The following is a 17,810-nucleotide window of genomic DNA, read 5'->3' as shown; positions in this document are numbered from 1 at the left end:
TAAATGCTTCTACTGAGGTGGCATCTCGAACTGTTACCGGGAGGGCATTCCAGAGTACTGGAGCCCGAAATGAAAACGCTCTATAGCCCGCAGACTTTTTTTGGGCTTTGGGAATCACTAACAAGCCGGAGTCCTTTGAACGCAGATTTCTTGCCGGGACATATGGTACAAAACTATCAGCAAGATAGGATGGAGCTAGACCGTGTAGTATTTTATATTTATTTTATTACTATATATATAGTATTTTATATTTCACTTGAACTGTGAGAGACAGAATGTGGAAAAAAAATCCAGGAATTCCAATTGTAGGAATTTTAAAGAATTTATTTGTAAATTATGGTGGAAAATAAGTATTTGGTCAACCATTCAAAGCTCTCACTGATGGAAGGAGGTTTTGGCTCCAAATCTCACGATACATGGCCCCATTCATTCTTTCCTTAACACGGATCAATCGTCCTGTCCCCTTAGCAGAAAAACAGCCCCAAAGCATGATGTTTCCACCCCCATGCTTCACAGTAGGTATGGTGTTCTTGGGATGCAACTCAGTATTCTTCTTCCTCCAAACACGACCAGTTGAGTTTATACCAAAATGGATACATGGATGATACAGCAGAGGATTGGGAGAATGTCATGTGGTCAGATGAAACCAAAATAGAACTTTTTGGTATAAACTCACCTGTCACTCTGTTATAAGCAGCAGCCAGGAGGAGAGACGGGGTTGGGGCTGGGGCTGGAGCCAGAGCGTGAACGAAAACGAAAGAGAAAAATACAATTGCTGGAAAGCAACTGAGGGACTTATTGAAAAATAAAACAATATTGTAACCCTGAAACAGGCTCTCATATTGGTGCTTGGTGGTCTGAAGAACCTCCAGGAGGACAAGCCCCACACTAACCAATAATAAATAAATAACTTCTTACCATTAACGCAACTTCTTGAACAGGTGCGGTAGAAACGAATGGATGGAATTAAAAATGCATGAGAATGTTTTATATTTTGAACGTTATTTTTAACACTGTGATTACAAGTGGAATTATTCATTACTTATCGTGTTAAGCAATGTCAGCTCAGATTTATCCGAGAGCCAGATGCAGTCATCAAAAGAGCCACACCTGGCTCTAGAGCCATAGGTTCCCTACCCCTGCCTTAAATGAACACTTGATACATATAATCACAGCAGTACGATGATTCTATGTGTCTACATTAAAACATTCTTTTTCATATTGCATTTAAACTTTCATGCAGAGAGGGAAATCCCAACCAAAAGTGTATTTAATAAACAGTAATTAAGCAGTGGCACAAACATTCATGTCATTTCTAAACAGAAAGTGCAAGATTGTCAGAGACATTTTAAAACAAGTGCACTTTTGTGCATGATGTCACTAAGATGACATATCAAAACAACACTAAATTAAAGTGCACTTTTTGTACAGAATGGCACTACAATAGTTTAAAACAAATACAGCGCACTTTTGTGCATGATGTCACACAAGATATTACAATAACTGTCACATAAAAATTAGCTGCGTAATAGGAAATCAAATCGCTGTGTGGTAGGTTCCTGCGGACGTTATCTCCTTATGTTGTTCACTATTTTTTCATACCAATCAATCAATCAATCAATCAATGTTTATTTATATAGCCCCAAATCACAAATGTCTCAAAGGACTGCACAAATCATTACGACTACACCATCCTCGGAAGAACCCACAAAAGCTATGAGTGCACTTTTGTGCATGATGTCACTAAGATGACATATCAAAACAATTTGTACAGAACGCCACTACAATAGTTTAAAACAAATACAGCGCACTTTTGTGCATGATGTCACACAAGATATTACAATAACTGTCACATAAAAATGAGCTGCGTAATAGGAAATCAAATCGCTGTGTGGTAGGTTCCTGCGGACGTTATCTCCTTATGTTGTTCACTATTTTTTCATACTAATCAATCAATCAATGTTTATTTATATAGCCCCAAATCACAAATGTCTCAAAGGACTGCACAAATCATTACGACTACAACATCCTCGGAAGAACCCACAAAAGCTATGAGTGCACTTTTGTCCATGATGTCACCAAAATGACATATCAAAACGACACTAAATTAAAGTGCACTTTTTTGTACAGAACGCCACTACAATAGTTTAAAACAAATACAGCGCACTTTTGTGCATGATGTCACACAAGATATTACAATAACTGTCACATAAAAATGAGCTGCGTAAAAGGATATCAAATCGCTGTGTGGTAGGTTCCTGCGGACGTTATCTCCTTATGTTGTTCACTATTTTTTTCATTCCAATCAATCAATGTTTATTTATATAGCCCCAAATCACAAATGTCTCAAAGGACTGCACAAATCATTACGACTACGACATCCTCGGAAGAACCCACAAAAGCTATGAGTGCACTTTTGTGCATGATGTCACTAAGATGACATATCAAAACAATTTGTACAGAACGCCACTACAATAGTTTAAAACAAATACAGCGCACTTTTGTGCATGATGTCACACAAGATATTACAATAACTGTCACATAAAAATTAGCTGCGTAATAGGAAATCAAATCGCTGTCTGGTAGGTTCCTGCGGACGTTATCTCCTTATGTTGTTAACTATTTTTTCATACTAATCAATCAATCAATGTTTATTTATATAGCCCCAAATCACAAACGTCTCAAAGGACTGCACAAATCATTACCACTACGACATCCTCGGAAGAACCCACAAAAGCTACGAGTGCACTTTTGTGCATGATGTCACTAAGATGACATATCAAAACCATTTGTACAGAACGCCACCAAAATAGTTTAAAACAAATACAGCGCACTTTTGTGCATGATGTCACACAAGATATTACAATAACTGTCACATAAAAATGAGCTGCGTAATAGGAAATCAAATCGCTGTGTGGTAGGTTCCTGCGGACGTTATCTCCTTATGTTGTTCACTATTTTTTTCATACCAATCAATCAATGTTTATTTATATAGCCCCAAATCACAAATGTCTCAAAGGACTGCACAAATCATTACGACTACGACATCCTCGGAAGAACCCACAAAAGCTATGAGTGCACTTTTGTGCATGATGTCACTAAAATGACATATCAAAACAATTTGTACAGAACGCCACTACAATAGTTTAAAACCAATACAGCGCACTTTTGTGCATGATGTCACACAAGATATTACAATAACTGTCACATAAAAATGAGCTGCGTAATAGGAAATCAAATCGCTGTGTGGTAGGTTCCTGCGGACATTATCTCCTTATGTTGTTCACTATTTTTTCATACTAATCAATCAATCAATGTTTATTTATATAGCCCCAAATCACAAATGTCTCAAAGGACTGCACAAATCATTACGACTACGACATCCTCGGAAGAACCCACAAAAGCTATGAGTGCACTTTTGTGCATGATGTCACTAAGATGACATATCAAAACCATTTGTACAGAACGCCACTACAATAGTTTAAAACCAATACAGCGCACTTTTGTGCATGATGTCACACAAGATATTACAATAACTGTCACATAAAAATGAGCTGCGTAAAAGGATATCAAATCGCTGTGTGGTAGGTTCCTGCGGACGTTATCTCCTTATGTTGTTCACTATTTTTTTCATACCAATCAATCAATCAATCATTGTTTATTTATATAGCCCCAAATCACAAATGTCTCAAAGGACTGCACAAATCATTACGACTACGACATCCTCGGAAGAACCCACAAAAGCTATGAGTGCACTTTTGTGCATGATGTCACTAAGATGACATATCAAAACAATTTGTACAGAACGCCACTACAATAGTTTAAAACAAATACAGCGCACTTTTGTGCATGATGTCACACAAGATATTACAATAACTGTCACATAAAAATGAGCTGCGTAATAGGAAATCAAATCGCTGTGTGGTAGGTTCCTGCGGACGTTATCTCCTTATGTTGTTCACTATTTTTTCCATACCAATCAATCGATGTTTATTTATATAGCCCCAAATCACAAATGTCTCAAAGGACTGCACAAATCATTACGACTACGACATCCTCGGAAGAACCCACAAAAGCTACGAGTGCACTTTTGTGCATGATGTCACTAAGATGACATATCAAAACAATTTGTACAGAACGCCACTACAATAGTTTAAAACAAATACAGCGCACTTTTGTGCATGATGTCACACAGGATATTACAATAACTGTCACATAAAAATGAGCTGCGCAAAAGGATATCAAATCGCTGTGTGGTAGGTTCCTGCGGACGTTATCTCCTTATGTTGTTCACTATTTTTTTCATACCAATCAATCAATGTTTATTTATATAGCCCCAAATCACAAATGTCTCAAAGGACTGCACAAATCATTACGACTACAACATCCTTGGAAGAACCCACAAAAGCTACGAGTGCACTTTTGTGCATGATGTCACTAAGATGACATATCAAAACAATTTGTACAGAACGCCACTACAATAGTTTAAAACAAATACAGCGCACTTTTGTGCATGATGTCACACAAGATATTACAATAACTGTCACATAAAAATGAGCTGCGTAATAGGAAATCAAATCGCTGTGTGGTAGGTTCCTGCGGACGTTATCTCCTTATGTTGTTCACTATTTTTTCATACTAATCAATCAATCAATGTTTATTTATATAGCCCCAAATCACAAATGTCTCAAAGGACTGCACAAATCATTACGACTACAACATCCTCGGAAGAACCCACAAAAGCTATGAGTGCACTTTTGTCCATGATGTCACCAAAATGACATATCAAAACGACACTAAATTAAAGTGCACTTTTTTGTACAGAACGCCACTACAATAGTTTAAAACAAATACAGCGCACTTTTGTGCATGATGTCACACAAGATATTACAATAACTGTCACATAAAAATGAGCTGCGTAAAAGGATATCAAATCGCTGTGTGGTAGGTTCCTGCGGACGTTATCTCCTTATGTTGTTCACTATTTTTTTCATTCCAATCAATCAATGTTTATTTATATAGCCCCAAATCACAAATGTCTCAAAGGACTGCACAAATCATTACGACTACGACATCCTCGGAAGAACCCACAAAAGCTATGAGTGCACTTTTGTGCATGATGTCACTAAGATGACATATCAAAACCATTTGTACAGAACGCCACTACAATAGTTTAAAACAAATACAGCGCACTTTTGTGCATGATGTCACACAGGATATTACAATAACTGTCACATAAAAATGAGCTGCGTAATAGGAAATCAAATCGCTGTGTGGTAGGTTCCTGCGGACGTTATCTCCTTATGTTGTTCACTATTTTTTTCATACCAATCAATCAATGTTTATTTATATAGCCCCAAATCACAAATGTCTCAAAGGACTGCACAAATCATTACGACTACGACATCCTCGGAAGAACCCACAAAAGCTACGAGTGCACTTTTGTGCATGATGTCACTAAGATGACATATCAAAACAATTTGTACAGAACGCCACTACAATAGTTTAAAACCAATACAGCGCACTTTTGTGCATGATGTCACACAAGATATTACAATAACTGTCACATAAAAATGAGCTGCGTAATAGGATATCAAATCGCTGTGTGGTAGGTTCCTGCGGACGTTATCTCCTTATGTTGTTCACTATTTTTTCCATACCAATCAATCAATCTTTATTTATATAGCTCCAAATCACAAATGTCTCAAAGGACTGCACAAATCATTACGACTACGACATCCTCGGAAGAACCCACAAAAGCTATGAGTGCACTTTTGTGCATGATGTCACTAAGATGACATATCAAAACAATTTGTACAGAACGCCACTACAATAGTTTAAAACAAATACAGCGCACTTTTGTGCATGATGTCACACAGGATATTACAATAACTGTCACATAAAAATGAGCTGCGTAATAGGAAATCAAATCGCTGTGTGGTAGGTTCCTGCGGACGTTATCTCCTTATGCTGTTCACTATTTTTTTCATACCAATCAATCATATAATCAATCATTGTTTATTTATATAGCCCCAAATCACAAATGTCTCAAAGGACTGCACAAATCATTACGACTACGACATCCTCGGAAGAACCCACAAAAGCTATGAGTGCACTTTTGTGCATGATGTCACTAAGATGACATATCAAAACCATTTGTACAGAACGCCACTACAATAGTTTAAAACCAATACAGCGCACTTTTGTGCATGATGTCACACAAGATATTACAATAACTGTCACATAAAAGTTAGCTGCGTAATAGGAAATCAAATCGCTGTGTGATAGGTTCCTGCGGACGTTATCTCCTTATGTTGTTCACTATTTTTTCATACCAATCAATCAGTCAATGTTTATTTATATAGCCCCAAATCACAAATGTCTCAAAGGACTGCACAAATCATTACGACTACGACATCCTCGGAAGAACCCACAAAAGCTATGAGTGCACTTTTGTGCATGATGTCACTAAGATGACATATCAAAACGACACTAAATTAAAGTGCACTTTTTTGTACAGAACGCCACTACAATAGTTTAAAACCAATACAGCGCACTTTTGTGCATGATGTCACACAAGATATTACAATAACTGTCACATAAAAATGAGCTGCGTAATAGGAAATCAAATCGCTGTGTGGTAGGTTCCTGCGGACGTTATCTCCTTATGTTGTTCACTATTTTTTCCATACCAATCAATCAATGTTTATTTATATAGCTCCAAATCACAAATGTCTCAAAGGACTGCACAAATCATTACGACTACGACATCCTCGGAAGAACCCACAAAAGCTATGAGTGCACTTTTGTCCATGATGTCACCAAAATGACATATCAAAACAACACTAAATTAAAGTGCACTTTTTTGTACAGAACGCCACTACAATAGTTTAAAACCAATACAGCGCACTTTTGTGCATGATGTCACACAAGATATTACAATAACTGTCACATAAAAATGAGCTGCGTAATAGGAAATCAAATCGCTGTGTGGTAGGTTCCTGCGGACGTTATCTCCTTATGTTCACTATTTTTTTCATACCAATCAATCAATCAATGTTTATTTATATAGCCCCAAATCACAAATGTCTCAAAGGACTGCACAAATCATTACGACTACGACATCCTCGGAAGAACCCACAAAAGCTATGTGTGCACTTTTGTGCATGATGTCACTAAGATGACATATCAAAACAATTTGTACAGAACGCCACTACAATAGTTTAAAACAAATACAGCGCACTTTTGTGCATGATGTCACACAAGATATTACAATAACTGTCACATAAAAGTTAGCTGCGTAATAGGAAATCAAATCGCTGTGTGGTAGGTTCCTGCGGACGTTATTTCCTAATGTTGTTCACTATTTTTTTCATACCAATCAATCAATCAATCAATGTTTATTTATATAGCCCCAAATCACAAATGTCTCAAAGGACTGCACAAATCATTACGACTACGACATCCTCGGAAGAACCCACAAAAGCTACGAGTGCACTTTTGTGCATGATGTCACCAAAATGACATATCAAAACGAGACTAAATTAAAGTGCACTTTTTTGTACAGAACGCCACTACAATAGTTTAAAACCAATACAGCGCACTTTTGTGCATGATGTCACACAAGATATTACAATAACTGTCACATAAAAATGAGCTGCGTAATAGGAAATCAAATCGCTGTGTGGTAGGTTCCTGCGGACGTTATCTCCTTATGTTGTTCACTATTTTTTTCATACCAATCAATCAATCAATCAATCAATCAATGTTTATTTATATAGCCCCAAATCACAAATGTCTCAAAGGACTGCACAAATCATTACGACTACGACATCCTCGGAAGAACCCACAAAAGCTACGAGTGCACTTTTGTGCATGATGTCACTAAGATGACATATCAAAACAATTTGTACAGAACGCCACTACAATAGTTTAAAACAAATACAGCGCACTTTTGTGCATGATGTCACACAAGATATTACAATAACTGTCACATAAAAATGAGCTGCGTAATAGGAAATCAAATCGCTGTGTGGTAGGTTCCTGCGGACGTTATCTCCTTATGTTGTTCACTATTTTTTCCATACCAATCAATCGATGTTTATTTATATAGCCCCAAATCACAAATGTCTCAAAGGACTGCACAAATCATTACGACTACGACATCCTCGGAAGAACCCACAAAAGCTATGAGTGCACTTTTGTGCACGATGTCACTAAGATGACATATCAAAACAACACTAAATTAAAGGACACTTTGTGTCTGGAGCTTTGTCAGCATGTCTGTGATGTGGATGTGATATTCATATATACTGGACATATACCCACAGACATCCATTTACAAAATGAGCAAATATTAAAAGGGCAGTGGCAGTTTTTAACGGTGTTGATCTGGAAATGGTTGCCTCTGCATTTTTTTGGTGTGGCACCGAACAGGGATGTTGACATGCGGAGTAAGCACTCTTCATTCTCTAGGGGCTGACTTTTCAAATGATGCTAATTATTAGCGGTAATGCTACTTTTTTGTAGCAGCGCTTTTTCCCCACACTGGACATATTACGGTTGTCTGTTTGACATATTCCCACTCGAAGCCAAACCACCGCCAGACGATGGACCCCCTGCTGTTTTTCTTGGGAATTAATTCTTCCTTCATTTGTTGCTAAATTCGCACCTTCTTTCTCTCGTATTACCACTCGCACTACAGCTAACGTTACCCATGCCGCTACCTCTCTGCTCCGCGATGGCGTATACGTATGTGAGAAGGAGATACAACAGAGTGGGAGGAGCCTGTAGTGTAATACCAGCAGCTAAAAGCAACTGCGTGAGAACGTACATTCGAATATCACGATATCGTAATTTTCTATATCGCACAGAGACAAACCCGCGATATATCGAGTATATCGAAATATCGCCCAGCCCTATGTTTAATGACTTTTTTAAAAATGTAAATAACTAGCAATAGATCTAGCATCTTTTTCTGGTATTATTATAGAATGTACTCACGTTTAGAGACTATACTTTTGTCCCTTGATGTCCCTGACTAAAGAGCATGAAGTCACACTTGCTTCACGCTGTTGCTCTAGTTAGACGATATCTTTTTAAAAACTGCCACTGCCCTTTTAATATTTGCTCATTTTGTAAATGGATGTCTGTGGGTATATGTCCAGTATATATGAATATCACATCCACATCACAGACATGCTGACAAAGCTCCAGACAAAGGCGTGCCTTTTCTTTACATCCAGTTTCAGTTGCGCGGTTTTTGGTGATCAAAATCTTTTTGCCGTGGTCAGGTCTTCAGTACATCCGTTGTCAATACTGCGCAGATAATAGGCTATATATCCATCCATTTTCTACCGCTTGTCCCTTATCAATTTATATTGTAACGACCAGCTAATGTTAATGTTTTATGTTTGTGTGGTTGTATAAGCAGCTTCTGTTGCTGCGTATACAGAGTGACAGGTGATTAGATAACAAGGCCCAGGTGGGCCATCAACGCACTTGTCGCTGACTTCGAGGCCGGTCCTGGCACACCCAGCTTCGCTGCAGGCCCGCAGGCCACGCCTCCCCTCCACATAGGGATATTAGCCACTAGCGTTCGTTCGCTTGTCGCTGTCAAATTTGCGGGGACATAGCTGGAATATATCATCAACCTGCATTATCACGATATCATGATAGTATTAAAAGCTTTATTTTCGGCCACATTTATGTCATTTAAATTCTCTATATCGTGCAACCCGGATGGACGCCAGAGAATACTACATATTTATAAGGAGTAATAAACAGCGATGCCGTAAAGGAACAATGCATAATTCTGAGGAGCAAAGATATATTGTTTTAATCCTGTTTTTTTGGAAAAAAATGTCATCTATTTTAAACTTAGAGACTGGACTTAGACTTCCTTTTTATTGTCATTCAAATTTGAACTTTACAGTACAGATAAGAACAACATTTTGTTGCATTAGCTCATGGTAGTGCAGGATAATTGACCAATAAGGCGCAGATATAAATAAATAGATTACTGTACCGATAAATATGTTGCACTTTTGCATATGCATCCACGTTTATGGATGTATGTTGTATTGTCTTTTATATTCCAGCCAGTTAATCCATTTTTGGGGGGGAATTGAGGGGATTATTTCAATGTGTTCAAGAGTCTTACGGGCTGAGGGAAGAAGCTGTTACAGAACCTGGAGGTTCTGCTACGGAAGCTGTGGAACCTCTTTCTAGAGTCCAGCAGTGAAAAAAGTCCTTGGCGGGGGTGGTTTGATCGATTGATTGATACTTTTATTAGTAGATTGCACATATTCCGTACAATTGACCACTAAATGGTAACACCCGAATACGTTTTTCAACTTGTTTAAGTCGGGGTCCACGTTAATCAATTCATGGGAGGAGCTCTGGTCAGGCAGTGGCTTTTTGCGATCTCCTGGATCGGAGGAAGAGGAGTCCTGACAACCTTTTCCGCCGTCCTCACCACTCTCTGCAGAGACTTCCAGTCTAAAGCACTGCAGGCTCCAGTCCAGACAGAGATGCAGTTGGTCAGTAGGCTCTCTAGTGCCTCTGTAGAATGTGGTGAGAATGGGGGGAGGGAGGGTGCAATATTAATTTTAGGTGCAATATTAATTTATTCAACATACCTGCTCATCATTAGGGACACCGGCCATATCATGCATCAAATTGTATCATAAACGTTGCTCAATTTGTCAAGCCATTCACAGAAATGTCCCTTCTTTGCAGCTGACTCGTGGGGCTGGATGGATTGGATGGTGCCAACGATACTGGTGTGGCTTTTGAACGGCATTTTGGTGTCGGCCGTTCTGATCCGACTGCTGGTGTACGGAGAGCCCGTGACCAGACCCCATTCTGGGTCTTCCGTCTTGTTCTGGAGGCACCGCAAGCAGGCAGACCTGGACCTGGCGAGGGTATGTACCGCACAATATACGAATGGTAGAGGATTTAATCATTTAGCGTTCGAGTTGGCGCTTAAGGAAGAAGAATGTGTGAAAGTTGGAGTACCGTATTTCCTTGAATTGCCGCCGGGTATATAGTACGCGCCTGCCTAGAATTACTGCCCGGTCAATCTCGTTTAGAAAAATAATTAGCGCAGGTTTAGTGTTACCGCCCGCTCAGGATTAACAAACTTGTTTCGCAAAATATTATTTTTATTAGCGCATGTATTTATGTCTAGAATTTCCACTGGGTCAAACTCGTCACGTCACGAGTGACACTTCACCTGTCATCATTTTCAAAATGGAGGAGGCTGATTTCAATAATTTGAAATCGCATAAAGGGAAGAAGATTAAGAGCTATTTAGTAGGATTTAATGTCCAAGCTAAAGAATATGCTAAAAAGAACAGTAAGCAGCTATGTTTTATTAATATACCGTAGCTGCGTGTGTCAAATATGAGTCATTAAATGACTCCCGCCTCCTGGTGGTAGAGGGCGCTAGTGATCCTTCTTGCGACTACTCGGCTGCAGAAGAAGTGACAACAAGCAGCAAGAATTTTTTTTCCTCTCGCTTTGCACTTTTAACATGGAGGATTACATATCTAAAATAAAACCGTTTTCTAAACTGGACTTTCAATGGAAGCAGGAGGTAATAAAGGAAGATCTCCATCGAGACAGAGAGACTTTTAAAACTGAAGAAAGATAAGGAAGACTTCTATAAACAAGTTATGGATGCTTTTGATCAGAAGGAGCTGCGCATGGACTTTATTTATAAGTAAAGGTAAGACCATAATAACGTTTTTTTTATTAAATGTGCTTTTCATGATGGTATCCTTACATCACACTCAAATTTATAAGCGCAGGCCTAAATTTACCGCATGCCTTTGTTAAGCGCCGGAGTGAGAAGAGGTTTTAAATTACCGTATTTTTCGGACTATAAGTCACGCTTTTTTTTTGTAGACTTGGCCAAACAGCGGGGGGCGCTGGCGCCTATCTCAGCTACAATAGGGCGGAAGGCGGCGTACACCCTGGACAAGTTGCCACCTCATCGCAGGGACCTCAAAAGGGAATAAGCTGTAGGAAATGGATAGATGGATGGGTTTGGCCGGGTCTCACCCCCGGCTGGACTGTGGAGAAGACTGCCATTTATAGTAGGGATGCACCGAAATGAAAATTGGTGGCCGAAGCCGAATAAAATTTAAACGCTTGGCCAAATACCGAATAATGAATGCAGTTTTTCACAATTTTTTTAATATTGCATAAATAGCCTAGAATAAATATTTAGACATTTTTTTCAAATAAAGTAATTTTTTATTGAATATCGACATTTTTTTTAATATTCCAGTAGTCTTTGCTTTTCAAAAAAAGCACAAAGTTTTTCATTTATATTAGGCCTTCAAACAAAACATGCATTCCAAAAAAAAACAAAAGTGCATTAAAGTGGATAAACCCACAACAAATGAATTATTGTCCTTTTGGCAAAAGTCTGCTTGGCCACAGTAGATATGCTAATAATGTAAACAGAAGGCTCAAGTAAATCTCAATAAGTGTGTGCTTGTAACCTCATACACTTATACAGGTAGCCTACACAACATTGTAACCTCATACACTTATACAGGTACACAACATTGTAACCTCATACACTTATACAGGTACACAACATTGTAACCTCATACACTTATACAGGTACACAACATTGTAACCTCATACACTTATACAGGTACACAACATTGTAACCTCATACACTTATACAGGTACACAACATTGTAACCTCATACACTTATACAGGTACACAACATTGTAACCTCATACACTTATACAGGTACACAACATTGTAACCTCATACACTTATACAGGTACACAACATATCCCAACGTCACCGCGTCAAAAAATTGCGTCACACGCCACGGTGGCAGAGGGGTTAGTGCGTCTGCCTCACAATACGAAGGTCCTGCAGTCCTGGGTTCAAATCCAGGCTCGGGATCTTTCTGTGTGGAGTTTGCATGTTCTCCCCGTGACTGCGTGGGTTCCCTCCAGGTACTCCGGCTTCCTCCCACTTCCAAAGACATGCACCTGGGGATAGGTTGATTGGCAACACTAAATGGTCCCTAGTGTGTGAATGTGAGTGTGAATGTTGTCTGTCTATCTGTGTTGGCCCTGTGATGAGGTGGCGACTTGTCAAGGGTGTACCCCGCCTTCCGCCCGATTGTAGCTGAGATAGGCGCCAGCGCCACCCCGCGACCCCGAAAGGGAATAAGCGGTAGAAAATGGATGGATGGATGGATGGACGCCACTATTCGGCCTTGTTTTTAACTCATTCCACCGAAGGCCGAATGTGGCTTTTTTTGCCATATTCGGCCGAATATATTTGGTTACCGATTAATAAATGAAAATCTGTGGCCGAAGCCGAATAAAACCTAAACGCTTGGCCGAATACCGAATAATGAATGCAGTTTTTCACAATTTTTTTAATATTGCACAAATAGCCTAGAATAAATATTTAGACATTTTTTTCAAATAAAGTAATTTTTTATTGAATATCGACATTTTTTTTAATATTCCAGTAGTCTTTGCTTTTCAAAAAAAGCACAAAGTTTTTCATTTATATTAGGCCTTCAAACAAAACATGCATTTGAAAAAAAAACAAAGTGCATTAAAGTGGATAAACCCACAACAAATGAATTATTGTCCTTTTGACAAAAGTCTGCTTAGCCACAGTAGATATGCTAATAATGTAAACAGAAGGCTCAAGTAAATCTCAATAAGTGTGTGCTTGTAACCTCATACACTTATACAGGTACACAACATTGTAACCTCATACACTTATACAGGTACACAACATTGTAACCTCATACACTTATACAGGTACACAACATTCTAACCTCATACACTTATACAGGTACACAACATATCCCAACGTCACCGCGTCAAAAAATGTCGTCACACGCCACTATTCGACCTTGTGTTTAACTCATTCCACCGAAGGCCGAATGTGGCTTTTTTTGCCATATTCGGCCGAATATATTCGGTTACCGATTAATCGGTGCATCCTTACTTTAAATGTAACTTAGATATTGGGTTTCACTATGTAAAGCGCTTTGAGTCACTAGAGAAAAGCGCTATATAAATATAATTCACTTCACTTCACAGCAGTGTGATGATTCTACGTGCCTACATCAGGGGTGTCCAAAGTGCGGCCCGCGGGTAATTTTTTAAAGGCCCTAAGCACATTCTAAAAATACGATTAAAAAAAAAACAACAAAAAAAAACAGAAAAAGTGGTATAAAAGAGCAAACAGGTGGAAGGCAGAGGTGGGTAGAGTAGCCAGAAATTGTACTCAAGTAAGAGTACTGTTACTTTACAGATGTATTACTCAAGTAAAAGTAAGAGGTAGTCACCCAAATATTTACTTAAGTAAAAGTAAAAAGTATGTTGTGAAAAAACTACTCAAGTACTGAGTAACTGATGAGTAACCTGTTTGTTTAATGATGACGGCAACAAGTAATGCACAAAAACATAAAAATAGCAAAGAGCAAATTCAGAGCCAGGAATATCTCTTAAGCAACTAAAACAATAATATATATTAAATAATAATACATTAAAATAAAAAAAATGAGGCAAAATGAGCCACAATAACTTAACAGCACCATAGGCTCAGTAGGGATTGATTGATTAAAACTTGTATTAGTAGATTGCACAGTACAGTACATATTCCGTACAATTGACCACTAAATGGTAACACCCCAATAAGTTTTTCAACGTTAATCAATTACTTTATAAATGACCAAGTCGAGGTGATCTACCTCATATATACATACACACATATCATATATATATATATATATATATATATATGGTTATTTTCCTCTTTGGTCCGGAGGACACAACGTTCGCAGTTTCCAAAAACAGTTTGAAATATGGACTCGTCAGACCACGGAACACTTTCCCACTTTGCATCAGTCCTTCTTAGATCCGGCGTCGTTTCTGGGTGTTGTTGATAAATGGCATGGGCTTTGCATAGTAGGCTTTTAACTTGCACTTACAGATGTAGCGACAAACTGTAGTTACTGGCAGTAGTTTTCTGAAGTGTTCCTGAGCCCATGTGGTGATATCCTTCACACACTGATGTCGCTTTTTGATGCAGTACCGCCTGCGGGATGGAATGTCCGTAATATCATCGCTATATATATATATGTAGCCTACACAACAGGCTAACCTCATACACTTATACAGGTACACAACATTGTAACCTCATACACTTATACAGGTACACAACATTGTAACCTCATACACTTATACAGGTACACAACATTGTAACCTCATACACTTATACAGGTACACAACATTGTAACCTCATACACTTATACAGGTACACAACATTGTAACCTCATACACTTATACAGGTACACAACATTGTAACCTCATACACTTATACAGGTACACAACATTGTAACCTCATACACTTATACAGGTACACAACATTGTAACCTCATACACTTATACAGGTACACAACATTGTAACCTCATACACTTATACAGGTACACAACATTGTAACCTCATACACTTATACAGGTACACAACATTGTAACCTCATACACTTATACAGGTACACAACATTGTAACCTCATACACTTATACAGGTACACAACACTGTAACCTCATACACTTATACAGGTACACAACATTGTAACCTCATACACTTATACAGGTACACAACATTGTAACCTCATACACTTATACAGGTACACAACATTGTAACCTCATACACTTATACAGGTACACAACATTGTAACCTCATACACTTATACAGGTACACAACATTGTAACCTCATACACTTATACAGGTACACAACATTGTAACCTCATACACTTATACAGGTACACAACATATCCCAGCGTCACCGCGTCCAAAAATTGCGTCACACGCCACTATTCGGCCTTGTTCTTAACTCATTCCACCGAAGGCCGAATGTGGCTTTTTTTTGCCATATTCGGCCGAATATATTCGGTTACCGATTAAACGGTGCATCCCTGATTTATAGTCCGAAAAATACGGTAATTAGCGCCCCGGCGGCAATTCAAGGAAATACGGTATGCGGGGGAAAAAAAATCCCTCCTACAACCGTCTGTCATTTGCTTCACAGGGGGATTTTGCCCAAGCCAGTCAGAACCTTTGGACTTGCCTGAAAGCTCTCGGTCGTCCCTTACCTACGTCCCAGATGGATTTGGCTTGCGCCGCGCTGTGGTCCCTCCTCCGCTTCTGCCTCCAGCGCCTCTGGGTGGGCCGCTGGCTGGCGACCAGGGCTGGGGGGCTACGACCCGACCGTCCCCTGCAGGAGGACGCTTGCAAGAGCAGCAGGGATGCTGCCCTAGTTTACCACCGTCTTCACCAGCTGCACATGACGGGTCTGTTCTCAATCCAGGGAGCTGTATCCGTTTGACACCAGCGAAGTAGATTTAAAGGCCGACTGAAATGAGATGTTCTTATTTAAACGGGGATAGCAGGTCCATTCTATGTGTCATACTTCATCATTTCGCCATATTTTTGCTGAAATGATTTATTAGAGAACATCGACGTTAAAATTCGCAATTTTTGGTCACCGATAAATCAATCAATCAATCAATCAATCAATCAATCAATCAATCAATGTTTATTTATATAGCCCCAAATCACAAATGTCTCAAAGGACTGCACAAACCATTACGACTACGACATCCTCGGAAGAACCCACAAAAGGGCAAGGAAAACTCACACCCAGTGGGCAGGGAGAATTCACATCCAGTGGGACGCCAGTGACAATGCTGACTATGAGAAACCTTGGAGAGGACCTCAGATGTGGGCAACCCCCCCCCCTCTAGGGGACCGAAAGCAATGGATGTCGAGCGGGTCTAACATGATACTGTGAAAGTTCAATCCATAGTGGCTCCAAGACAGCCGCGAGAGTTCAGTTCAAAGCGGATCCAAGACAGCAGCGAGAGTCCCGTCCACAGGAAACCATCCCAAGCGGAGGCGGATCAGCAGCGTAGAGATGTCCCCAACCGATACGCAGGGTCTCGACTCTGGACAGCCAGTACTTCATCCATGGTCATCGGACCGGACACCCTCCACAAGGGAGAGTGGGACATAGAAGAAAAAGAAAAGAAGTGGCAGATCAACTGGTCTAAAAAGGAGGTCTATTTAAAGACTGGAGTATACAAATGAGTTTTAAGGTGAGACTTAAATGCTTCGCCCCATCCCTTCCATCCCTCAGACGGCACTGTATCAAAAACCGACATCAACCTTTAAAGGATATCACCACATTGACTCAGGAACACTTCAGAAACCCACTGTCACTAAATACAGTTTGTTGCTACATCTGTAAGTGCAAGTTAAAGCTCTACTATGTAAAACAAAAGCCATCCAGAAACACCGCCGGCTTCTTAGGCCCGAGATCATCTAAGATGAACTGATGCAAAGTGGAAAAATTGTTTTTGGAAATATTCGACATCGTGTCATCCGAACCAAAGGGGAAGCGAACCATCCAGACTGTTAGACGCAAAGTGTAAAAGCCAGCATGTGTGATGGTATGGGGGTGTATTAGTGCCCAAAGCATGGGTAACTTACACATCTGTGAAGGCACCATTAATGCTGAAAGGTACATACAGGTTTTGGAACAACATATGCTGCCATCTAAGCGCCGTCTTTTTTATGGACGCCCCTGCTTATTTCGGAGGCGGATCAGCAGCGTCGAGATGTCCCCAACCGATACACAGGCGAGCGGTCCATCCTGGGTCCCGACTCTGGAGAGCCAGTACTTCATCCATGGTCATCGGACCGGATGGAGGGGGGGGACATAGGAGAAAGAAAAGAAGCGGCAGA

At 39.6% G+C, this 17,810-nt stretch overlaps 1 protein-coding gene across 6 annotated transcripts in view; it reads left to right on the top strand.

Moving 5' to 3' along the window:
- The window catches only part of srebf1 (sterol regulatory element binding transcription factor 1), a 145,677-nt gene that overhangs the window by 52,009 nt on the left and 75,858 nt on the right, over positions 1–17,810 (top strand). For all 6 annotated transcript variants that reach the window (XR_009803935.1, XR_009803934.1, XM_061885154.1 and 3 more), the window contains exons 9-10: positions 10,741–10,925; positions 16,096–16,357. Coding sequence is in view for 4 of the 6 variants with exons in the window: in XM_061885154.1 (XP_061741138.1) it covers positions 10,741–10,925; positions 16,096–16,357 (447 nt within the window). In the remaining 2 variants the exon portion in view is untranslated. The remainder of the gene's footprint in view (positions 1–10,740; positions 10,926–16,095; positions 16,358–17,810) is intronic.

The sequence above is a fragment of the Nerophis ophidion genome, linkage group LG23 (genome assembly GCF_033978795.1).
Source record: "Nerophis ophidion isolate RoL-2023_Sa linkage group LG23, RoL_Noph_v1.0, whole genome shotgun sequence".
In the NCBI taxonomy this organism is placed as follows: domain Eukaryota; kingdom Metazoa; phylum Chordata; class Actinopteri; order Syngnathiformes; family Syngnathidae; genus Nerophis; species Nerophis ophidion.
The sequence above is the reverse complement of the archived record's forward strand: the minus strand, read 5'-3'. Positions and strand labels throughout refer to the sequence as shown.